Genomic DNA, 26,687 nt, shown 5'->3' on the forward strand with positions numbered 1-26,687 from the left:
TAAAGAATTACTTCTGTAATTTACCTACTTTTGAATAGGTTTTGAGAGGTTTTTTTTGTTTTTTTGTTTTTTTTTAAAACAGGAGGAGGTAAACGTATATAGAAGCAGGCAATATAATAAAGTTTTTATCTTTAGATATATGGACTTTTATTTCGGTTAGTCACTATATAACAGAAAGCAAAGAAACATTTTGAAGTCACACTGAAAACCAATTTGAGTCTCCACTATTCAGATGAGTGGATCTTAATTTTAGTTAAGGAATAAATATTTATCAGGAGTAAATAAAACTGGTTTCAACAGAAGAAAATGACAAAACTTACAGTTAACATATTTGTATCTATGTCTGGAGGATCTACCAGTCTGGCCACAGACTCCATGAACACGAAGAAAGCTATTACCATTAGAAAAAGGCCATTAATAAATCCAGAGAGAATTTCTACACGGCCATACCTGAAAGTGAGCAAGTGTAATGTACATTTAAGTAAGACTGAGGAATAGCTTGATTTAACATAGTTGAAAAATATCTGGCTTGTTCATGCATTTAATATAGTATTTTCTTTTAAAGCCAGTTTGTGAAAATCAATGTTAGAACACAATACCATAACAGATATGTTACACAATTATTTTCTGCTCTGCCCTGTGGTAGCACTCACAACATGGTAGGCACTTTCCCAACATAGTACAACCTCTACCCCAAAAAGCTTACAATCAAAGACAAAATAAAGAGATGGTAGGTAGACAAAAGGGATAAAAGATGACAATGTGGTAAAAAATTGCATAATTTTTTGCATAATAATACAAAGTTTTAGTGATACAATTAAAAAAAGTTAACTATACAACACACATTACGGTTGATAATTAACAAGATGGCTAGGGAATTTAGCCACACAATTCTGCTAATTTCACTAGGAGTTGCATGGCTAAGCTAAATCCCCTGGTTAATTCTGAATATCTCAACATATATTTATAAATTATGTATGTGGGGTGTGTACAGACACACTCCAAATCCCTCTCTGCAATCATGCTGATATAACTGCTTGTATTTTTCACATTGATGTAATATTTCATTTTCTTTTTAAAAAACTGACTGATCTAGATTAGCACAACGGATTCATAACATTGGAGAACTTTTGTTTTGGTGGGGAAAGAGGAGGTATAATAAAGTATTGAAATATTAAGTGACACAAAAACATTTTATGTTAGAAACATACCCCTAAGTCCCTTGTGCTTAACAAAACAAAACAGAGAGGACCTACAAATAGCTAACGACATATCTTCAAAATAATCATCTAAAAGTCAGTCTACATACCCATATGAAAATATGCGGGTTGCTTTCCATCTAGTCATTAGAGCTGCGAAAAGTCCCATTACTAAAGCAGAACAGTCAAAAAGCATATGAAATCCATCTGAGATAAGACCAAGGCTATTGGTCCACGCTCCATAGAAGAGTTCCACAAAAGTGAAAGCCTAAAATGAAAGAAAAAACTTGATTTTTTTCTTGTAACATTTTCTAAAATGAATTGTGCTTTTTATTTTGTATATGCAGGTGGCATGAAGCTCTCCCAAATATTTCTGCACCAATTTTGTTCTATCCTCCTACAAAACAAAGGATCATACATATTAAATGCTACCCTTACATCTGCGCTGCTGCTGGTGGTGGTGGCAGCACTGCTTTCAGAGCTGGGCGGCTGGAGAATGGCTGCTACTGGCCTGGACCCCAGCTCTGAAGCGGGGAGGTTCCTGAAGGTGGGTGTGACCCGGTCCAGAAGTGACCGGTGCAGGGGAAGAGGAAGTGCTGTTCCTCCCCAGCTGAGGCAGGCCTAGCAGCTAGAGCCCAGTGCATGATAGGAGCTCCCAGTCTTGCCCTACCCAGCCACTCCCTGGTTCCAGGTACAGCACTTGGGGATTAAATGGGACTTGGCTGTGTGTGTGGGGGGGGGAGGGGGGTGACCATGACTCCCTCCCTTTGCCCTCAGCACCCCCTCCAACCACTGTACCCTGAGCAGTTGCCCATCTGTAACACCAGTTCTCCCTCCCAAAGAAGTGACAACCCCCCCCATACCATGCCACCCTCACTTCTGCGCTGCTGTTGGCAATGGCGCTGCCTTTGGAGCTGGGTGCCTAGCCAGCAGCCATTGCTCTCTGGCCACCCAGCTCTGAAGACAGCGCAGAAGTACGGGTGGCAATACTGCGACCCCCCTACAACAGTCAGATTTCATGGGGAAGACCAGATTTCATGGTCCGTAACATATTTTTCACAGCTGTGAATTTGGTAGGGCCTAATTATGATAGTAGTTATGTGGACATCTGGAAGCCAGGCAGTTTACCAACTCATTTTGCCAAGGCAATGGTGAATAGATGAAAAATTTTGGTCAATTCCCTAGAGATGAAAGATTCTGTAGCCAATTTATTTACGGGTGTGTGTGTGTGTGGTTTTTTGTTTTTAAAAAATCATGACTTGTCCACCCTGGAAGATTATGAATATCTAAAAACTGGACAGCTAGGGTTCATAAGTGATTGTATCAAAGCTAGAGCACTCCCTAAGTGATTAGTGAGTACGTCAGATAGCAGATATCACCAGCAAGCACAAACTGGCTATATTAAACACCTGCAGAAGAAAATACGATCAATAATTCTTTACACAGGCACCGTTAAGCAGTAACATGACTACCCCCAACATGATTTTGAATTCCTCCAAAGCAAGCATTATTTGTAACAAATCAAAAGTCTGTCTACCCAAAGTCTGTCAGCTAATGTATGGTTTCTTATCCACTGAGCAGGTTTCAAAAGGCTATTGTATTAAGATGCAGTTTAGTAGAAGTGTTTTTAGTCACTACAAATTATTTATGGAGTTTGCTTCTGTGATGCTGTAAGAAAGAATGATAACCAAGTATTTACTGTTATAATCACTAATGTATCACTAGTGTTGTACAATTGTAATAAATCTGGAAGTATGTAATGTAAGAGATCAATAGAAAAGTTATGATTTGTAAAATATGATAACTTGTTTATATGCATGTATCATCTTATCTGAAGTTGTGAATATTGGCTATGTATTTGTAGCTCAGACGTGTTGTGTTTCTGGGCAACACCCTCCAGATGGATTTACATCAGGGCTAGCCAGTTATATGTTGATGTCCAATTAAGGACACAACTCTCATAATGGGCCATTGAAGAGAATTACCATGCCCAGTAAGACTTTCCTGAGAACACCTCAGACAGTGTGGAGCCAATGGCTACCCCTGAGAGTCAGCAAAGCATGTAAGGACATGTGATCCAAGACTCCTTGGGCTAGTAACTTTCCATACACCTAGGATGAAAGTATAAAAATGGAGTCTGACATCACTTCTTTGTCTTCATTTCTCCTTATCTCTGGACTGTGATCTCTAACAAAGCTTGGAACAAAGAACTGAATGAGCCCCAACCTGCTTGGGTAAAACCAGAGAGACTTTTAACAAGCCAGCAGATATATCACTGCTACGATCCTGATCTATGAACACTGAAAAATCACTTGTATGTATATGATTCCTTAACAAATCTAGAACTCTCTTTTTTTATTAATAAAATCTTTAGTTTACTAAGGATTGGCTGACAGCGTGATATTTGGGCAAGATCTGAGATACATACTGATCTGGGGGTGTCTGATTCTTTGGGATTGGTAGAACCTCTTGCATGGTGAACTGGGTTTTCAGTAAGCTCTCATCGTAAAATCCAGGTGTCTGTGTGGTAAGAAAGGCTGGATTGCCTAAAAGGGACGGTGTTTTTCTCTGCTTATTGACCAGTGTGGTGACACAAAAGCTTGCTTTTGTTACTGGTTTGGTGAATCTAATTATAGAAATAGTCATCAGTCTTGGGGTGTATCTGCCCTATTTCATCAGTCTGTCCTGGATTTTGCACTCTCAGTTGTGACCTACTTTTGGCACGGTGACAGCTTTATAGAAATCACTTTCTATTTTCTTTGCTAACTAATGGTTTTAAGAAGTTTAGGAATTAGTCTTGAAAGGAACGGAGGGTGGTACCTACCTCAGCTATCTCCTGTATGACACATCGCTATCTATAAATCAGTCTCTATAAAACCCAGCTTTCTTCCTAATCCTTCTCCGGTTCCTTCTTTCTCCATTCATCTCCCCATCCTCTACATTCATATCTTCCAAATCATCTTTGGGTATATCTACCATGCAATTATAAACCTGTGACTGGCCCGTGCCAGCTGACTTGGGCTTGCAGGGCATGGGCTGTTGCGCCGTTTAATTGCAATATATAGAGTTCCAGGCTCTGGCCCGAGCTCTGGGACCCTCCCATCTCGCAGGTCCTAGAGCCCAGCTCCAGCCCAAGCCCAGAAGTTTACAGTGCTATTAAACAGCCTCTCAGTCAGAGCCCTGCAAGCCGGAGCCAGCTGGCATGGGCTAGCCTGGGCTGTCTAACTGCAGTGTAGGCATAACCTTTGACACTTTACTCCCCTCAAATCCATACTCTCTCACTCCCGGAAAATTATTAGAATCTTGGTTACTAACATTTTGCCCATTCTTTGATCTTGCACCTTGATTACTATAATCTTAGTGCATCCATGCAATTTCCCCATTTCTCACCTCTAATCCTCCTGTCTATTCCAAAACATTCTAAACTTCCTCTACTGCTGTTGTCATCCCCCTCTTTGAATGCCTTCAACTAACTTCCCATCTTCTATCTTATCTGCAGGCACTCAAGCTCCTTGCCTTCTAGGTTTTATGCGATCTCCCCATCTCCCCCACTACATCTTTGATTTTTGTCTTCTACTGCCAATTACTCATTTTGTTTCTCAGTCATCTTTCATCTCTGCTTCACACCATCATCCTGTCCCACACATTTGGAACTGTTTTCCAATTCTTGTTCATCAACCACCCTCTCCTCTTCAAGTCCATTTATACCAGAAATCCTTCATACCTTGATCTCTGTTTTTCAACACTCTTTCCTGAATTACTGTTGAGTGTCTTGTGTGTACTGGATTTTAAAGTCTTCAAGGCAGGAAACAGGTGTCAGTCTTTGTAAATGTATTCAGTGCTTTGTCAGGGTATATTTATATTGCAGTAGGGCCCAGAAGAGTCAATCATGAGTGAGGCCCCATTGTGCTAGTCGCTATACAAATACATACAAAATTAGGATTCTCGCCTCAAGGTGCCATGGATTATTCATATTAACCTGACAAGTACAATTGTAAGTCAAACTATCCTGTCTTTTACAGCAGACTCAAAATAAATGTATTTGATCTTAAGATTTCATTAAATTAACGATGCCAAAACTAAGTTAAAGCTCATATTAAAAGTTGTCAGTACATTTTTAAAAAATTGACCCTTTTTCTACTATATGTCATTAGGGTTAAAAAGTGCACTTACCAGATTTAGGCACAAGAAGTAGAAAATCTGTCTAGAGTCATACTCATCAAGGATTTGTTTCAGTGATTCTTTAATAAACCGGGGTAACGACTGTGAACTATGCTGCAAAGCATCACCCATAAAATTATACAGAGGAATGCCTTCAGGAGAATAGCCAATAAGAGTGCCTTTCTGTCCTTTCCTGGAGGGGGAGGACAGAATATTGGCAGCTGCAAAGAGAGGTAGAAGATTTTGTTGTTGTTTCTAACCTTTATGGCTGATTGATAGTGCAAGTGATAGTTTTATCAGTGATCAAAATTTCCACAAGCATATCAAGGTTGTGAAAGTTACCAGCTTCATTTTCAAGGCTACTGCTGCATTTTACTGTTATACTAGATTGGATCATCATTTCCACAAGCAGACAGATTTACTGGATCCTTTTTTGTAGACAATGAATCATGAATTCAACAAGGACAAGTGCAGAGTCCTGCACTTAGGACAAATAATCCCGTGCACTGCTACAGACTGGGAACAATTGACTAAGCAGCAGTTCTGTAGAAAAGGACCTGGGGGGTACAGTGGACAAGAAGCTGGATATGAGTCAACAGTGTGCTCTTGGGCCAACAAGGTTAATGGCATACTGAGCTACATTAGTAGGAGCACTGCCAACAGATCAAGGGAAGTGATTATTCCCCTCTATTCGGCACTGGTGTGACCTCATTTGGAGTTGTGTGTCCAGTTTTGGGCCCCCCACTACAGAAAGGATGTGGACAAATTGGAGAGAGTCCAACAGAGGGCAACAAAAATGATTAGGGGGCTGGGGCACATGACTTTTGAGGACAGACTAAGGGAACTGGACTTAGTCTGCAGAAGAGTGTGGGGGGATTTGATAGCAGCCTTCCACCAGCTGAACAGGAGGGAACTAGGCTGTTCTCAATGGTAGCAGATAACAGAACAAGGAGCAATGGTCTCAAGTTGCAATGGGGGAGGTCTAGGTTGGATATTACAAAGAACGTTTTCACATTGACTGTGGTGAAGCGCTGGAATGGGCTACGTAGGGAGGTGGTGGAGTCTCCGTCCTTAGAGGTTTTTAAGGCCTCTCTTGACAAACCCTGGCTAGGATGATTTAGTTGGGGTTGGTCCTGCTTTGAAGCAGAGGGTTGGACTGGATGGCCCTCCTAACCCTAATCTTCTATGATGATTCTATGAGTGTAGCAGTGGGTCCACAATATTGTGCTGTTCTACCTCACCCTATGGAATCCACAGACGCAACTGTGGTGGAATTCTACAAGGAATAATTTTTGGTGACCTTCAAGTAATTTGGAATTAATATTTTTTATCTGGTTTATCATTTAAGGGTGAAAAAAGGAATACGTACATAAAATGAAGAAAATGGCACTCACTACCACTCCTCCAGAGAGAACGTGCTCTGTGATTTCATGGTGTGCTGGCTTGTTCATAGCTCGAAGCTGATCTGTTATCGGATGTGTCCAGAAGCTGCCAAAGAGCAGCGCACTAATAAAAATGAGCAGCGATCCATAACGGGCACACTTTGAGGTTTCCATCTTGACAGAACATATGGACTCCACATAAAAATCCAAGATCACAACGAAAAAGATAACTGTTATGAAAGGCATGATGAGAGAGGACCAGGATTCTACTTTACTCTGTGATAAAGAGAATACATTCTTCTCAGCATTGGTCACAAGTTGGCAGAAGTGTCACCCACATATAGTACCAGATTGTATATGTAATATTTAGTCTAATGCACTTTTGCTATACTTTAGACACTTTCTTTAAACAGTTATTCATAGATTTAAGGCCACAAGGGACCATCCTGATCATCTAGTCTGACCTCCTGTATAACACAGCCATAGGACTTCTCTGAATTAATTACTGCTTCAAGTCCAATAGCTGGGGTTGAACAAGACCAACTCTTCTAGAAAAACGAAGTTTATTTGCTATAAAAATGTTTTCAATTGATTTAATTCTCTCTACATAGAAAGATAGTGGTGAAAAAACCTCAGAGTTAGAACAAACATGTATTCCCCAAGAGAAACAATATCTATATATTCATCATCATTCCCTCGGTAAGGGTAGTAGAGAAAACAAACCACTGCACACAGTCCAATATATTCTCTTCTTATGAGTCTTGAAAGAACCAACCCAAGAAAAATAATTCACACAAATTACATATCAGAAATACTATGCATTTAAAAAAACTATTTTTCAAGCAAAAATCTCAAAAAAAGTAAAGTTTCAATAATTTAAAAGAAATTCTTGTAAAGAGAAGGTATATGTTGCAGTTTACAAATGTAGTTGTTAGAATATCTGTCACTTTTGCTGATGAATATTTGCTATGCTGTTACCTCAGTTGTCAGAGATAGGACGATGACCCACGGGCACAACAGGAGGACGGAAACAAGATGAGATAAAGCTTGAAGACGCTTGGCTCCACCTACATCTACAGAGAGCTTTCGGGAAGCCATATGAAAACCAACCTTGCAACACAATGCCAACACCAGCAACAGAACTCCACCCTGGAACACAGATAGATCCTATTAGCAGTATTTACGAGTCACCTACCTCAATATAAATAGTATTTACATGACAGAATATTAATATTCTTTTCATTATTTCCTCCTTTTACTTATTAACTTAAGACATGGATACGATCTTCCCCCTTCCTCTCCAAAGATAAGCATTATTTGCTAACAATAATGTTCTCTTATGACTTTTAGTTTGCAGCTCCCAATATTTCTAACAGAAACTCCATCTTTAATTTCTCTGGCCATTCTCCCTTCTTCCACCCACAAAGTAGCACATTGGAAATGTCTGAAAATAACTGGAATAATCAAAATATAAAAGTTACTCTGATCTTCATCTGATGTCTTCCCCATCCTTTGTATGTATTTATTTTCACTCAAGTCCTGTGTCGTTTCTCCCCAACCTTTTCTTTTGAAATTGTTCCCATATCTTTACAAAATACATTTGCATATACAACATTAGCTTCTCATATGTCTTCGGTCTAATCTACCCTGTGCTCGGCTAACCAATTTCACTTAACTCATGTCTGATTTATTTTTAAATAAGGCCAATATCTTCTAGTTGCGTCAGAAATTCAGCATTTTTTTTTTTGGCCAGTACAGGAGTTCTAGCAACAAGACTAACTCTAGATGGAGCATGACAGGCAGATCCAATTAAATATAGCAATAAGCCTCAAACAGCACAATTCTGATATTTTACTTAGTAAGCAGCCCCACTAATTAAAATAGGGCTACAGAGAAAATTAGGTACTACCCAACTTAAATGAGGGTATAAGAATCTGGCTCTTAGACTCCACGTAGAGTGGGGAAGAGATGGACTCACATGAGGATGATTAATAACTCTTGGGAACAGAGGGCTTGACTATCAAAGGTCATGCATATTTAAGGCACCATTAAAATAAAACTATTAAGTAAAAAAGGAACAAGTTTAATAGATACTTTCAGATTATGTATTATAGCAAAATGCTACCAAGTAAATAGTTGAATGAATGCAGCTCTCTTCACAGACTTTTTATGAACACATCATTCAATAATTCATCATATAGATTACAGGAGAAAGCAATTTACCTTGTGATCTGCAACTCCTAGGAAAGCAATGATTGTGTGAAGAACATGGGTAAGAGCACTGTCATGGTGTCCTTCAGCTAAAAAAATTAAGTTAAGAAAGTTTCTCTAAATGAACCCCCTTCCTACTGCCCAATCACATCTCAATAGATGTAATAACATCTCATCCTCATAAGGGTCACTAGTGATTTACTGATGTTCTTTAAAAAATAATAAAAACACAGCTACAGGTATATCAGAGGACCAGAAATTGTAATACCATAGGAGATCAGCAGAGGAATCAATGTATATTTAAAGAAAGTAAAATATGAATCAAATTAAGCTTTGAAGTTTGGATAATTCTAGAATTTTATAGTATAGAAGTCCATAAGTCTATTGCTTCCCTGGGGAAAACATTCAAAATGGTGTTACCCAATGACAGAACATTAACTATTTCACACAAGCTATAATGTGGCAATTATCTGGACTTAAAAGGATGAATTGGATACCCAAAATAAACTTAAATGAATGGAAGTATTACAGTATTTATCAGTGAAATGTCTAAAATATGAAAAATTATACTAATAGACAGATCTTAAAGAATAGTTCCAGAGGGTTAGCCGTGTTAGTCTGTATACAGCAAAAACGAGAGTTCTGTGGCACTTTAAAGACTAACAAATCTCTCGAAAGCTTATGCCTGCAAATCTTAAAGAGTTTCTGACCAAAAATTTAAAATTAAGGAAACTGACAAATAAAAAGACAGGTACAATCAAGATAACATGTTTTAAGAAATTATTCCTTTTGAACTGGCAAAATTTGTGTTTTAAATTAGACTAATTTCACTTGCTTCTAATAGAAAAATAAAGGAGGATGACTGGTTAAGATTGGGTGTGGATGAGAGACCATGTAGTAGAATAAATAAGAAATTAAATTAAATTTGGTTAGGAAAATATAAGTGTTGTAAAGAAAGACCCTGACCATCAAGTAGAAGGCAGGCCTTGAAAATGATGAGTTATAAGGCCAGAAGAAAAGTAGTAGGGAGGATGTTTGGTTAAAAAAAATAATTAATGAGATAAGGGAAAGTTTCTAAAAAGAAGGTCTTTGATCGATAGGAGTGACTGCAGATGGTTTTAAACAAGACAAAAAGAATCTGTCTTAAAAGAAGCCAGCATGGCCCTTCCCACCCCACATCCCATTATCTTAAAAGCAAAGCCTATGTGAACCCAGGTGCAACGAAAAAGCTGTTGGTCAGCAGGAAGTAGGGGAAGAAATAAGGAGGAAAGACTTTGGGGAGAAAAGAGGTTGTAAATCTTATCTGGATGAAAACTGGAAATGATGGTGAACTGTCTCAGATTAGTTGTTACCTAAACTGGTAATTGGCTATGTCATAATTTGTTTGTTGAAGGGTTTAAAGAGAGTTGTGAATTTGAGGATTCTTGGTCTACCTGATTGTGTTGGAGCACATTAGGATGAAATAGTTTTCCTTAGGTCTGGCCTATTTGTAAGTATACGGATCACACGCTTATGACAACTTTGTTATTGTATTGAGTATAGTGACTGCTTTTAGACTGTTAAGCATGTTTAGAGTAATTGCATAAAATACCATTCAGCCTTGGGACTTAAAGGAATTTATGGATGAATTAGTGTCTGGTGGTCTCCCATATTAATACTTTACAATATTATTAATAATTCCAACAGAAGTTCAATGCAGATAAAACTGAAGTGATGAAGGTTTGGGGCAAGTCATGGCAAAGAAACAGTGGCAGTGATATTTATCCACTTTGATACTTTGGTTCATTTTTCTATGTTTCTGTCACCTTTATCATCCGACAATGAATGCAATCTGCTCCAAACCGGGTTATATTTGAAGACTCTTAGGAAACTAGTTTATGCAGCATGTCCCACTAAGAGATGTTTCACACAGGAAGTATATTATATCCACTTCCAACTGAAATTCAAAATGCTTATCTTAACCTATCAAGCCCTTTACAGTTGGTTTCTTGAGCATCTTAGAGGCATCACTCTTCAAATTTTACCTTGGGAGTTGGGATCACCTGAAACATTTAAGCAAACTCACTTCCTTCTTTCACATCTGAAAGGCCCAAGACGGTTGATGATCTGAGCATGCTGTAAGACCCAACTAGACATTCAGGCCAAAATTTTTAATCGAGTGCACCTAAAATTAGGCATTCCTACATACAGACACCAAAGCAGAGTTAGCCAGGGCTCTTACCTTGATTTTAGCCTTAACCTCATTGTTCATATAGAAAAACCTTTGACTCAGGTTTGGACGTGCTTTAAGCATGGTCTAGCTTACCTAGCTGGGAGTGAAGGTTAGAACCTAGGCTCCTCTTTAATTCTAGCTGAAACTTGCCAACTGCAGTGAGAAAGCATGCTAAATCACTTGAGTGCCAATAGTCCTCTATTGCCCTTCCCACAATTCCTCCCAAAGGACAGAAAAGCTCTCCTGCATCTAACACAATTGACAGAAAAAGAATCTTAGAGCACGTTGGTACAAAGAACCATGGGATGTGCCCCAAATACACTGGCAAGTGGAGAAATAGTGAGGACACAATAATGTGAGTAAGGCTTTTCAGTGGGGACATTCAAACCAGGCTAGGTTAACCCAGGTGCCAATCCACACAGATTAACTCTACTGTATAGACATAATACTAGGTGCTTAGCATCCACAACTCCTGGGATGTAAGCTGTAAGCTTTCTCTGAGAGGGAAACTGAACAGGGAGGCTTCTAGTTAGTTGAAGGGGTTTGATAATTTAGCTGGAATTTTTCTGTCACTATGTTCATTTAGTTTTATAGCAAACTTATAACTGATGCTGTTATCACTAAAATAACTAATGGCATGCATCTGATTGGATTAGCTGTTCTGAATGACTTTGTATATACGTTAAAAAACATTATTGAACAAAATCCTTATTTACAAGAGAGTGTTCCCATCGAAAATAAAATTATACTTAACTCAGTAGTAAATTCAACCTAACAGACTATTTCTCTCTTTTCTTTCCAGTCATGAGTACAATGATCTGGATAGGAAAATGCAGTTGAAACAAGGCTAACTTACACTTTTACTCCCAACACATGGTAAGAAAGGATACGATGTTCTGCAATTTTAGCCATGAGATCATCATTATCAAAAAGCAATAAGCATATCACAGCAATGATGAAAAAGGCAGCACCTCTCGTCTGGAAACATAACAAAAGGGCATCAATATAAAATGGCTTAATTTGGTGACAAATATTAAAGTTGCAAAAAAACCATGCAAAGGGGGGTGTGTGTGTGTAAATGTAAACAAGAGAAAAACAAAAGGTCAAAACAAAATCCTTAAAGTAGAAATTACATTCGGAGAAACTGATCTTAGTTAAAAAAAAACAAACAAACCCCTATCTTTTATCAGATAGCTTTTATCAGAATTGTTAGATGACTTTGGGCAAGTGACAGCATCTCTGTGCCTCACTGTCCACCATCTGTAACATAGGATAAATCATATTTGCTTTCTTTGTAAAGCACATTGAGCTCTATAAATAAAAGGTATTATAAGAATTATTTGTCTTGAGAACATGGCTATGGTAGCTGTATGTGCAGGCCCGCTGACAGGAATTTCTGGGCCCCAGGGCAGAACAGTCCCATCCCGTCTCTTCTGCCTGCATCCCCACCCACAGTCCCACCCCACCTGCTCGCCGCCATGTACATCCCTCCCCATCGCTTGGTCCCCCTCCTCTCTTCTGCACTCCCCCTTCCCCCAAGCAGTGAGCAACAGATGGGAGAAGAGGGACTGACTGGGTAGGCGGGAAGAAGGGATGCAGTGGCAGGAGGGCAAAGGGGAGCGGGGGGGGGAAGAGGGGAGGAGAGGACGGACACATGTGGCCAGCTACAGTGGGGAGGAGGGACATGGCAAGTGGAGGAGGCGAGGGAAGGGCTGAGAGGGGAAGCAGTTGTGGGGAGGCCAAGCTGGGAAAGAGGTGTGGATGAGAGGAGGGGAGCCAAGCGGAGAGGTAGGCTGGTGGAAAGAAAGACAGCAGCGAGCGGGGCAGGGCCTGAGGTGAAGCGGGAGTGGACTGTGGGCAGGAGCCATGGGTGGAAGAGGCGGGACAGGAAGTCAGCCTCCACAAGGGGAAGCTTTCACCCTGCCACCCATGGCCCAGGCCCCTTTTAAAAATCACCATGTCTCTGGGCAATTGCCCCCTTTGCCCCTCCCTCCCCAGGTGGTGGGCCTGTATACATGATCTTGGGAATGTCACCTAATATCTCTGTACTTCAGTTGAAACGTCTATAAGATGGGCATAATATTTCCTTGTCTCTCTGCTCACAGAGATATGAAGCTTAATTTATTAATGTTTGTAAATCACTTTGAAGTCCTTGGATGGAAAGTGCTATAGAAGTTCAAAATGCTATATTTTAAGTTTCTTCTGCATGCAAATGATGATATCTTCATCATCATGAATATCAAATACCTTTTCATGTTGTTACAGATTGTAGTTTCATCTACATTTAAACTTAAAATATACATAATTTACCTACACCTGTTATGAATTTGAGTCTGAAACAGCTAGGTTTACCTCTACTGTATTCCTGAATACCTGTTACATTTAGAATATACTATAATTTTATTTTCAACAAAAAATATTGAAATACCTTTGCTGGTCCTCCTCCTGAACTTGTGAACAATACACTAAGCAGTGACACAACAACAATATCACTGTGCTCGAACAGCAACAATGTCCTACAAAACAAGAGACACACCAATTTTTTATCCTGTCCACTTCAATATGATACATTAGCTCAATGTATTTGGTTTCAGCTAAAATTAATGGAAGAGAGGTCAAGGATTTATCTTATGGCTTCAATAAAAACATCATGCAATTCAAAAGAATGGTAGGGTACCCAAAGTCTAGTTCAGCAATCCAGCTGTTGGTAGACTGTACCATGATGATAAATCACATAAAACACCTGTTTCTTAGCTCAAACAATAGATAATGTAAAATAATTGAGTAGCAGTAATTATCTAAACACTTTTTAAACAGTAGTGTGCTTTATTAGAGCATCAAGAAATCAAACTGCTCAAGATGAAATTAATATTCATATTACAATAATGTCTGATACAGCTGAAGTTCCCAGTTCTCTGGGTGGGAAAAGGACCTTTTCTTTCCCTGTTAACTTCTGGTTACTGAGGAGCTGGTCTCCACTACTCTACCTTCTCATACAGCCTCCTCAATGTTGACAATATATAGTTCTCACGTTTGGATCCTCATCCTCCATTCAAAACTCCAAGTGACTTTCTCTACTGCTGGCAGCTTTCCCAACCAGCAGAAGTTTGAAAGTGACGATTTGTCAGTTTTACAGATGTCTAGTTTTCTTAAAAGCAGTAGCAAAACTGACTACAAGACATATTTTCACTACTTCTGCTTGGAAAAGCTTTTAGCATTCAAAAAGGCACTAGAACTTTCAGCTGACCTGAGAACACAGCAGTAAATTGATTCACATTTGGAATGTCATCTTCGTTTGCATAAGAGCTAAAAACCTTTTTTTAAAGGAACAAAAGCTTAACCTTTGCAGACCTTGATAGCTTTAGAGGCCCTATCTCCACACATTAACTACTGAGAAAGAGGCTTTTCCAAACTCTTCACCTCTGGAAATCCCATGCTGTCATCCTTTTATCCGATCCATTCCGAATCAGTCAAGGTTGCCACTTAATGCACTAAGAGGATCACAACTGAGTGATGCAGAGCACTTTTTCCTCTAAACAGAGCTAAGTGTACTACCACCACTATAGTACACTCAGCTCCTCTACACTAAGAGTAAACTACAGTGTCCTGCAGCAAATCAGGAACAGAATAATAGCTGCTCTTCTGAGGATTTATTTTTATAAACAAACAGAAGTACATTACTCTCATACACACGCCATTTAAAAAGAAATTAAGTGTACAGAATTGCCATTTCAAATAACTATAAAACAAATTAAGTTAGTTTATACAAATAAAAGTAGAGTTTCAGGCATATACATTACCTGAGGGGTCCACAAAGAGTGAGGCCAAAAAACCACAAAAGTGAAATGATACAGCCAACAACAGCATGTTTAACTATTTTGATCCACTATAAAAGAAAAACGTTTTATTAATATTTTCAAACAAACATCTCATCTTTAATTCACATACCAACCACTACATTAAAGGAACATTAAAGAAGAAAATGTATGCTGTAGAGCATCTTCAGAATTTAAAATGATGAGACTCCTCTCGACTACTTCACAATGCCCCATTACATTTACATTTGGAAGGACATTTTATGGCTGAAATTCTTTACTGTTATTTTCTATCATAGCAGTAGCATCTTTTGATGTAGTTTAGTGCCTTTTAAAAAAATTATCCATGGGTTACTGCTAAAAGTTAGGCTGAAGTCAAATCTACTTAGTAATCCATAAATGCTAACACACAGTCCTTGTCTATACTAGCACTCATGCTGGAAAACTTTTGTTGTTCAGGGGTGTGAAAAAAACACCCTCCTGAGCAACGTAAATTATGCTGGCACTCTCCCACTGATGAAGCTATCGCCGCTCATTTGGATGGTTTATTATGTCAGCCCATTGATATAACGCAGCTGCACAAAGGCTTATGCTGCCAAACTTCTGTCACTCAGAGTTTTTTGGTTTTTTTCACACCCATGAGTGACAGAAGTTTTGACAGCATAAGTGCTAGTGTAGACAAGGCCACAGTGTATTACACAATAAAATACATCTAATAAACATTCACAGTGCTAGATAAAGTTGTTCAAAATTACAAGAACTAAGGCCTTGACCCTACAAATATTCATATATGTGCTTAATTTTATCTCACTGAGTAGTTCTATTGAAATCAACTGACTACTTATGTGTTTTCAATTAAGCATGCACCAAAGATTTGAAGGGCTATGATTTTAGAAGCGTTTATTAGGAGACGAAGGTCATTTTTATTAAATAAAACTATTTAGATGTAATTTAGAGAGACAAGGTGTGTAAGGTAATATCTTTTATTGGACCAACTACTTTTATTAGACCAACTTCTGTTGGTCCAATAAGAGATATTACCTCATTCACCGTGTCTGTCTAATATCCTGGGACCAACACAGCTACAATAACACTGCAAACAACAGATGTATTTTGTTATTTTAAACAAGACAAGCAACTAGATAAAATTAGATGTGATTTTTATTTTTTAAATAATCCATACAAGTTATTTCTTATGCCAAAAACCTTAAAAATCCAAAATTTGAGTTAAGACCAAATTAAAACATGCAGCAGACAGACGATTTTTCCTGACTCATAATAAAACCAAGAAATTTGTTCCCCCTCTCACTGTCTTTTAAATTCTGTCATGAGCTCTCTGAAACCAAAATTAGCTTTAGAATATTTCCTGACAAAATGATTCAGATCCTCTATACTAAATACATTCCAAATTACTGACAGATATTTCTATGTAGTGGCACAATCAATTCTTTTCTATTTCAGGCTCCATTCTGACAACTGTTCTGACTCCGCTGCACTGAGAGGGACTGTACACATAGGGACTGAAAAGCTCATGGCCCAGACCCTCCCCACGATACAATCCTCTGTACCATCTCCTTTTCTCTTGGTTTCTGGAACGGGAGGCATTCCTCACGGTGCAGCTCTAAGCTGATCCCTTCATACTTACAGCTATTTGTATATTAGTTGTCAAAGCACAGATTGCTCATGCAAGGTGTAATTTTTCATGGGGCTTATGCTCCTAAGTCTCCTAGGTCATTTTGAAAATCCCAGCCACATTTTCCAAATGAAGCCAGGAACATCCCTTCCCCTTCCAGAGAGCAACTAAATGTTTTATTAGAGCCATTACTCATACTCTCCTAGTGTATCTAAAAGCAAGTGTTCCAGCATTAAGCATAAGTCAACTCACCTGGTGCTTGGTCACTGTTTTTCCAGAAGAAAATGGCTTTTGAAACAGAACCATAAAAAATGCAGACCTATTAGGGGAAATATTCTCCATTAGTGTACTAGTTCAAGTGCACTTTCAGTCAAAGTTCAAATATAGCTATTTTACTATTCAAAGACTAGTTCTAGGCAATTGTTTCTCCCCCTATACAAGTACCTACTCTACAGCTTTAATTGTATTTTAAATGAATGCTACCTGGCCTTTTACCTGAGAAAAAAATAATAGTGACTCAATCTGTTTCTGTCCCCCATAGACCATTTCAGCTTTTAAAGTAATCATAGGCTTCAGTAAGCTATTTGTAGCAAACAAATTTTAGTTCTGGACTGCTTTGCTATACAAGTCTGGCAAAGCACAATCAACAGGTTGTTAATTCATACTTATCACGGATCAGAAAAACTAAATGTGCACAGAACCCAGAACCTAATAGCTATAGAAAAGAACAATGTTTTGAAGGGGAGCATGATTATGTAATGCTACTATTACATTTTCATTTCTAAGGTACCTACCTGAAAGTTTCTGAGTGCATAAAACTAAATAAAGTCACTCACCAACACACCCTTACTAGAACTGATCTGAAAGAGTAAATCCAATATCTTATCTTCCCAATAATGATAAAAAATAAACTAAAAGAAAAAACATTATGTTGTTTGGGAACAGCCAAGTAAAAAACCCAAAAGTGGAAATAAAATGGGAACATAAGCCAGCTGATATTAGTCAATATTGTCAAGTTAGTGATAGCACAGTTTTCGCAACTCATTATGAGCTAAGCTTAAATTAGTATTGGTCCAACTACCAGCAAAACTATCATGACAACAGATGTCTGAAGTAAGATTCTAGAGTGGAGGGCAGCTTAGTTTCCTTCCAGAGGAAAGGGTGACACAATGAGAGACCACTGATCTTATTTGTAATTTTTACTTAATGAAATACCCTAGATACAGATTTACTCTCTACTCAGTATTTGTCATTCCATTATCTGTCTAAAAGTAGCAACTGCAAGCACTTTAATGAATGACTCTTAAAAAAATTCCCCTCCTTCTTTATATTTTCTGAAACTAAAGTGGGTATGCTTAAAAGTTTAGGGTTTCAGATATTATTGATTGCAATGAGATCTTCCTCTTAAGTACAGGGACTAATATTACTAGAACCTGAATGATCATTTTAAAATGCATCTACCATTGTATTTCTATCATCAATTAAATAGTTTTATAGCTTCATACAGCAATGCTTCTCTGTGCATCACAGCTCAAATCCTTTTACCATCCACAGCAAAAGCATGCTTAGAATTCTGTCCTTTATCTAAGAGGAGAGTCAAAGCACAGCATCTATATTTTAGACACTGCTACACCAGTATCTGCAAATTCTGCACTAAAAGTGAATATCTTATGAGGGATAAAGGAAAAGCACATCCAGCTACATAGGACAACAAAGCATCTCAACTTTTTTCTTACACAACTGTCTGTCAGGAGCTGTTAATGGTCTGTGAAAATGTATGTCCCATAACCTTCATGCAGCACAGAAAAAGCAGAAACTCCCTTGACTTATGAATTAAACTCTTTTTCTTTCAGAATCTTTTACAAAACCAGTTGGAAGAAACCCGGGCATTCATTGCCATAAAACTATTCTCAAAAGAAAGAAGCTACAGTACCGTTATAAAAGGCTTAAACAACACACTTACCCGAGCTTTACTATAAAGATGAACTGGACAAGGTGGACCACTTTCAGGAGATCATAGGATTCAAAAAGTCCTAAAGCCTTTAAAAACTTAGTGACACACAGCAGCACGATGTAACTAGTCAGCCTGCAAAAGAACAAATGATCACAGACATTTCCTAAGAAGGGGACAACAGGGACCGAGACCCACTCGTGGACGCAGGCTGGCTCAGGGGCATTCAGCCCGCCAGGGCGCTGGGTGCAATGCAGCCTGACCAGGCAGCAGAGGGCCCAGGCGATTCCCGCTGCGAGGGCGCCCCGCAGCGCAGCGCTGTGCCCTCACTCCCCACCCTGGGCGCCCTTGTGCCCGCTCCGGTCGGGGCGCCCGGAGGGGGGGCAGCGCTCCGGTTCCCCCCAGCCCCGCTCTCAGACCCTTCCTCGCGCTCGGAGCGGCAGTTACCGGGCGCTGGGCACATCCACGGGCCCCAGCCCCCCGCCTCCGGCCAGGGCCTCCCCGCTGTAGGCCTCCTCCATGCCGAGTCTCAGGAGCCGCGGAGGCCGCCTCTCCCTCCGCGGGGCCTCCTCATCCTCCGCGCGCTGCGAGCTGGAGCCGGGCGCGCTCACACAGCGGGCTCGGGAGGGGGAGAGAGGCGAGGCCCGCAGGCCCACGGCCCGCAGCGGAACGGAACTTGCGGAAGAGAAGCCGGGCCAGCCACGTCCTCAGCGGCCGGGCCCGGAACCGTCACTCTACAGCGCGGACGGGGGAGCGTCCCCTCCCCGGCCCAAGATGGACCCGCCCGGCTCGTGGCAGCGCCACCTGTTGGCCTGGGGCGGGCACGGGACGCAGCGACCCCCCCGCGCTGAGCCAGCGTGGGCAAAGAAGAGCAGGGAACCGTGCCCTGCCCACTGCTACTACGTCACGTCACGTGCGGCGCCGGCAGCGGCACTAGTCCGACTCTAGTCCGCTCTCAGGCGCCAGCGGCTTCGACCCCCGCTGACCCTTCCGCGTGCCGCCTGAGACCCCACTCGCCGACCCTGTGCCTCTCCTTGCCTTGGCTCTTCCCCTCCCATGGAGCTTGGACCCTCCGCCCTGTGCCTCCTCTTCCCTCATGCAGCCTGGACCTCCCCGTCCTGTACCCCCCTCCCTCCCTCCATTGAAGCCTGGACCTCCCCCTGCCCTGTGTGTCTCTTCCCCATCCGTGCCCCCTCCTTTCATGTAGCCTGGACCTCCCTTTGCTCTGTGCCCCCTTTCCTGTCCCCCCTCCTACGCCCTGGACTTCCCCCTGTCCTGAGCCCACCTCTGCCCTGTGCCTCATTCCTCTGTGCAGCCTGGACCTCCCCCTGCCCTGTGCCCCTCCCCCTAGCCTGGGCCTTGTCCTCCTGCTGTGAGTAGCTCATGACCCTGAGTGCTAACTTCAGGGCAGAGACCCCAAACTGACTGTATGGTCTATAATTAGATTTCACCAATCCAGTAAGAAGTGTGAACTCCTAAAGCACTATAACAGTCTTACCTTGGGGATCCCAATCTATTTGTGATAGATGATAGATGGGCTTTGTGAGAGATGGTTGCTATACTCCAAAAATCACAATGTATTCAGGTTGTTCCCAGTCACTTACTCCAGGTCAATTTGTACTTCAGTTCTCACACCAAAGATAGTTTACTATAGGGTTTGTTACAAATCTGAACTAAGGGTTTATTAACTAGGAAAAAGAAAGACAAGAGTCATTTACAGATTAAAGCAGGCAATATGTATACACAAATAGATTACAGTCTATAGTTCTAAAAGGTGACCAAGTTGTCAGCTCTGAATATCTTATAGGACTAACCTGGGGATTTCTGCTTTTGTTTCCAAGCTCCTGTGACAGTCCAAACATCAAAAAGAGATGAAGAATTTTCATATCAGCTATATTTTCTTTCAGAATTCAAGCTGATGACATTCCTTGCATGTAGTATCTTCACAGGTGTGAGAGGGCCTTAGTCCAGTCATGTTCCACAACGGCCCATTTAAGTTTGATAGTCCTTCTCGATGGGTGGGGGAACCCTCCTCCTGCCTGGGTTCACAAGTTCAGAGCAGGCATGTTTACAGTTATAAAGCAAAACTTACATAGTACCTTATAATATGGTGTACAGACTTTACAAGAAAGAGTAATTCATGCAGCAACTTACAAGCATTTTATAGAGTCCAAACACATCCTTGCAAGTTTAACACCTTTCTGGAACAATACTAACATATAGGTGACCTGGCCAGGTTTCCAGCTATGAATTTGCCAGTGCTCAGCTGATGCCTACGGCCTTGGCAAGAGCTGGCACAAGTTCTACAAGCATCATAGGCCTCCCCTGCACTGAGCCCCCATCTGTAAACTGGGCCTTCCTCTGTACTGTGCCCCTACCATGCAGCCTGCGGCTTCCCTTGACCCTGTGCCTGCCCCCCCCACCCCCATGCAGCCTGACCCTTTCCTTGCTGCCATGCCCCCCTGCGCAGCCTGGTTCTCCCCCTGCCCCTGTGCCCCCTCTCTCCCATGAGCCTGGGCCTGCCCCACCCTGTGCCCCCTCTCCCTCATGCAAGCTGGGCCTCCCCCTGCCTCTATGTAGCCAAAAGCCTGGGCTTCCTACTTCCCTAACAGTAGCCTGGCCTCCTGGTGCCATGTGACCCGCCCCCAATATCAGCCTCCCTCTGTCTGCCCTCCATGGCAGCCTGGCCTCCCCCTCATCTCTGCCTCCCAACAGCAACCTGGGCTGCCCATCTGTCCTGGGGATCACCCAGGGGTGTGCACAAGGGGGGGGGGGGCAAGTAAGGGTGCTGCCCCTCCCCCAGTAATTGGCAGGGGGCACAGAGCTCCTGCACTCCTTTGGGGTCCTGGCGGGGAGGTTGCACGATCCTCCCCTCTGTGGCCCGGTTGGAAAGCGTTGGAATTTAAATTCCTGTGCATGCTCCTACACCATCAGTCAGTCCTCTTTCAGCTTTTCCTGGCAGCCTCTACCCCCCCTCTATTCCCCTGTGGGTCTGGCCTTCCTGGCATGGCTGTCACAGAGGGATCATGTGTAATTCACAGCCATATGGTGCCCAGACCAAGGCACTGGCAGGCTCTCCTACACATGTGGGCCAGGTGTGCTCACAGGGCACATTGTGTTACATTATGCAACATTACCACCCTCAGACAACTGTGGAAGTTTGAGTGAGCGGACACAATGCTGACCATGTCCGACATGTCAATGTAGGCCAGGGCAAAGGCTGTGCAGCATGATATCAACTACTTCTGATTAAACCCTGGTCCCAGGGAATTCAGACATGTTGGGAGAGGGATGTGTGTGTGGGACAAAGGTGCACTGAGCAGCTGGTGGGCTGATATACGATTATGTCTTGGCCTTACACATGCTATGGAGCATTTGCTGGAGCAAGGGTGACTACTCTTCTAATTGTGTTTTGATTTAGGACTTGATTCTGTGAGGTGATTAATTCTAATGCTAGTTCAAATGTCTTTGTAGTTTGGTATTACATTACATCACAAATCAAGGAAATCAGCATATCATTTTCTCACTGAGGGATGATACTTCAGTGGCAGAGCATTTAAAATCATAGTCCATGAGCATGAAATTCTTCTCTGTCTTTATGTACACGGTTTCAGTTTTCGAAAATTAATAGCAAGGAAAAGTTGTTGGGTCAAAAACTTCATTAATCTTTTTTCAATTCAGATGCAAAAAGATCTAAGTACACAGTGACTTATATTTGGTTAGTCTGCTAGCACAGAAAAATCTCGTTATGCAGTATCCAGAAGGCCCTGCTCCCTTTTCAGATAGGTGTTTGTTCTTTACTTCCACTTACTACTTACTATATAGATCTATTTCTGTTGACTTTTATCTGTGCAGGTGCTTATTTCTCAAGGCTGCCCATTGATGCTCTGTATCATTGTGTTTGCTGACATTTCAAGCCTGCAGTTAGACCCACAATCCAGAGACTTGAAATTAACTGCCATGTGTATGGCAACATCCATTTGTTTGTGGGCAAAGGAAGTGTACTGGTACATTTTACCAGCCTATTAATTAATGCCACCTTGAGTCTGTGCTAGTGGCACTCATTGCCATGTTCTGCAAAAATCACTTTCATTTACATGCCTGCATGCTGTTATATAGAGCCCTGCACAGATACAAAATTTGGATCTGCATCTGATCCGCAATCTGCAAACAAGGAGAACAATACATCCGCATCTGTGGATATCCACGGATATAAAGTGGATAGCCACAGATTTGCAGGACTCTACTGATGTACAGTGGTCCTGTGTCCTACTGTCTCAGACTAGTATGAGAGATGTCCTGCACTGACTGATTCTTTCTCTTTCAACCAGTAAGCATAGTACTAGCCAGAATAGTGCGTTCACTCAAGATGTCCTGACTGGTGTCATCCAGCTTCTTGTGAGCTTGGCAACTGCTGTAAATGAACAGCCTTTCCAATGGTTTTGATACCACTATTCCTATTTAGTTAAACCACTAACCATGCTTACTGCAGCCTATGCACATGGGGTAGGGGTGTAATTTGATCAATGGTACAGTGCAGCAAGAGCAACCTTCTTGTAGTGCAATTTGTGCATATCTTTTCCCCTGCATTTTTCACGGAGCTCTCTTATTTTTATTTTATTTAAAGGGAATGATCTGGTCCTGTGTTTGTCTCTGTCCTCTTGTCTCCTGCAATGAATAGAAATTGACAAGAATCACATAAATAAGGCACTAGAAGATAGCACTTCAGAGAAATTGATTTTAGTAATTTTCCATTGCTGCAGCCACTTCAACACACCGAATGCTACACAGCAGCAATCAGCCTGTATGAGGAACAGGCTGGAAGAAAAAAATCAGTTGAGATATCAGGGCTTTTGTATTTTCTAGAAGGATATAACAAGGGGAAAAACTTCTAAGAAGCACTTCTGAAGTTTAACAGCAGTTGACTTGAAAAATGTGTAGATAGGTGGAACTAAGGGATTTACCATGCATCTGATTACAAATTCTCCTTTCCTTTGTCCACAAGATTATTTGAAGTAAATGTTTTGCTAATTAGGACAGCTTCATAATTAGGGTTTGAAGAATTTGATTTTTAAAAATAATTTTGACATACAATATTGATGTTTATTTTAAAGCATTTTAAAAGACTTATACCTTTACATTTTTACAGTTGCACAAAATTATGGTGATTAAGTATTTTTTATTTTTCTCAATTTAAATGTTCATAGTTGCAGGAAATTATGTGGTGGGAGGTCAGTCAATTATTTAATGACAGTAGACACTGAGATTTAAAAAGTTAAAGCTTTATAACTGTTAAAAGACAAATTGTCAATATCAGATGTCATGATATACAGAGAAAATAGCCTTAAATCAAGAAATCATATTTGTTTTTACTGTTCATTTGTAACAAGCCTAATTCAAAAGTCAAAATCACTGGATTTTGACTCTAATAAGTTCTCAGGCAGCATTTTTCTTTCTTTGCCTATCTGTAAATTTTGATGATTATTGTTGGAAGTATTTTTTCATTTGTTTGTGTGTATATGGTGAAATCAACATTTAGTGACACTGAGTGATAAAAATTGAACCCTTCCAAGCATACTCATAATATACACATTTAATTTTCATGAGGATCCCAAAGGAGTGGTAGAAATACAGTCTGTTGCCAGCATTACAGTACAAATAATATCAGGCAGGACACCCAGTTTAAAATAGCAGACAATATTGAATTGTCACATTTGCAATAATTCATAATGCAAATCTTAGAGCAGTAAAAGGATTAGACTGCAAGTTCTTTGTAACAGGACTGTCTGTTAATTGTTTTTGTATATAGTGCCTACCCCTGGATTGGGGCTTCCTAAGTGCTATTGCAATGCTAATTAAGAACAACAATAATTAATAATGCATTTTTGCAGCAATATATTATCTTGTTTGGCTCATGACAAATTGTACCATAGTGCCAGCTAAGGGACACTTAGAGAAATTGCAACTTACAAGTCAAAAACCATCAATCCTTGACTCTTGACTTCAAACTTTAGAAAACCTGCTTGAGATTTAACACCGCAACTTGTTTGGTGTTAAGGTTTCCTGTTGTACTGTTTTCTAATATGGGACTTTTCCATTCAGTGAATTGCACTTTAAAACTTTTTATTGTTCATGGTGCTTTATATACAGCATCATTCAGCAGAGGATTTAAGTCACAAGCTGTTCTTTTAGCATAACAGACTAAAACTGAAACTGTGATTCACTATATTTAAAAAATGGTAAAAATATGCAGCATTTATAACATTTTTTTCAGAATATTCTTATGCTTTCACTGATCCTTAATTAGATCTTCTGCTCCTGCTTTTGAGGATAAGCTTATTTGTCTTTAAACTTGGACATGATACATATTCAACATTCCTTCTCAAGTTTTAATGCATTATGTAGTGTGGTCTAAGTTACAAGTCTCCCAGTGCTCAACTGGCTTTAGAATTTTTGATGTACTAAACAAGACTAAACTTTAGTGCACTATAGGAGACTCGAGGGATTTTCTGTTTGTTTCTGTGGTGAATCTGGTGCTTGTGTCTGATTCTAACACACATATCTCCTTCAAACAGTACCCAGCCCCCAGGTTTGCATTCAGCCTCCAGTCAACTCCCTCCAGCCACACAGCTCAAATTACTTGCATGTGACTTGTGATTTGAGTGGTGGCATCTATTGTTTCAACTATCTTATTCCTTAAAGGATCTTACTTGTTATTTACATTTATCCTGAATGAAGGACAGCTGTTAGGCCCACCAGCTTCAACAAGGTATTACTCCCAGCATAACAATACAATCTGTGCACAGGGAGTACTTCATCCACTAAAAAGTAGCTACATCTTGAATAAGAAACAAAAGTATTTATTAGTTTATATCAAACACTATAGAAGAGTTTAGGAGGAGAAGTGAAGGTTACAATAACCAAATGAAACTTCAGGGGGAATTTAGTCAGTAGAATGTAATTACCTAAACTAGATTTGGGCTAACACACTGCAATTAACAATGCTAACTCTTGCAAAAAGTGATGTGCAATTTTTAACGATCATAAGATGTCAGGATCTTGATTTTAGCTTATCCATATGGCATCTCCAGCAGCATGGGACCATTTTGAGTCATTGGATCAGGGAAGAGCATCCAGGTTTAAATTTAAGATGAACTGGGGGAGAGGCAATCATAGGGACATTGATTAAATATTTCTCAGGGCCCTTCAACAGGCGAGGAGTAGGAAAGGTCAGAAAAAGAGATTCCAGTCTGTAGTTGTTTATCTTACCACCCTTAAATCTATTCCTGTGAGTAACACCTACTGAATCACACTCAGCAGTGTCCAATTGTTTCTTGGAGGTCTTCTACGCAAATAGCAACCCAGCACAACGTTTAGCTTATGAGGTATGATGAAGGTATCAGAGCACATAGCAGTATGGCTATTGGAAAATGAAAACATTTGGGTTTCACTTTACAAAAATAATACCCAGGAAACCTGATCATCTTGTTGCATTCATAAACAACGATATTATTAAAATATTTATTTACTTATGCAAGGTTCAGTTAACATGTCATGAGTCCTATGTCCAAAAGGGGGAGATGTTGCCAAATGGCACAAAGTTTTAGGTAGAGAACTGTAAACTAGATGGTTAGAAGATGGCAACTGGAGAGTTAAAAAAGTTAGTGAATGACTAGGGAGTTGAAGAGAGACAGATAGTGGTTGTGGAAAGGTGGAGGGAATGGGAGAAAGGAAGAACAAACATGCTTCAAGGAAGTGAAAATAGGGAAAGGAAATTGAAAGGAAGTAGATAGGTACAGGGAGAATTTTAAAAGGACCAAAAATAGGAGAAAAATCCACATCTGCAAATAAAATTATAAAGACAGGACATTCACAACATTCCATAAGGATTATTAAATGGCTATGTATTCCAAGTATAAATTGTTCAATAAATGTATTCATTAAGTATTTTGTTCAGAAAATACCTTTATAGTTTTGTGTTTATTGAGTAATGGCAATGTGGACATCCATTCCAAGAAAACTTGCTGGGATTTACTAAATAACCAGAGTGGCAGGGGGTGTCTCTCTCTCTTCCCTCTGACTCAGTATGAGGGGACACAGAATTTGCTATGACTTCACTTCTT

The 26,687-nt window shown here is 40.5% G+C and overlaps 1 protein-coding gene across 1 annotated transcript in view; it reads right to left on the reverse strand.

Moving 5' to 3' along the window:
- The window catches only part of SLC30A5 (solute carrier family 30 member 5), a 30,376-nt gene extending 11,025 nt beyond the window's left edge, over positions 1-19,351 (reverse strand). The window contains exons 1-12 of the mRNA XM_067568624.1: positions 19,012-19,351; positions 18,577-18,699; positions 16,866-16,932; positions 14,966-15,051; positions 13,594-13,681; positions 12,056-12,143; positions 8,966-9,042; positions 7,721-7,891; positions 6,730-7,018; positions 5,373-5,581; positions 1,310-1,467; positions 321-450 (exon numbers count right to left, since the gene is read on the reverse strand). Coding sequence (XP_067424725.1) covers positions 321-450; positions 1,310-1,467; positions 5,373-5,581; positions 6,730-7,018; positions 7,721-7,891; positions 8,966-9,042; positions 12,056-12,143; positions 13,594-13,681; positions 14,966-15,051; positions 16,866-16,932; positions 18,577-18,699; positions 19,012-19,085 — 1,560 coding nt within the window. The 5' untranslated portion in view covers positions 19,086-19,351. The remainder of the gene's footprint in view (positions 1-320; positions 451-1,309; positions 1,468-5,372; positions 5,582-6,729; positions 7,019-7,720; positions 7,892-8,965; positions 9,043-12,055; positions 12,144-13,593; positions 13,682-14,965; positions 15,052-16,865; positions 16,933-18,576; positions 18,700-19,011) is intronic.
- Positions 19,352-26,687: the final 7,336 nt, after the last annotated feature.

This window comes from Emydura macquarii, unplaced genomic scaffold, assembly GCF_026122565.2.
Source record: "Emydura macquarii macquarii isolate MOO-44397 ecotype Brisbane River unplaced genomic scaffold, CSIRO-AGI_Emac_v2 contig_2897, whole genome shotgun sequence".
Classification (NCBI taxonomy): domain Eukaryota; kingdom Metazoa; phylum Chordata; order Testudines; family Chelidae; genus Emydura; species Emydura macquarii.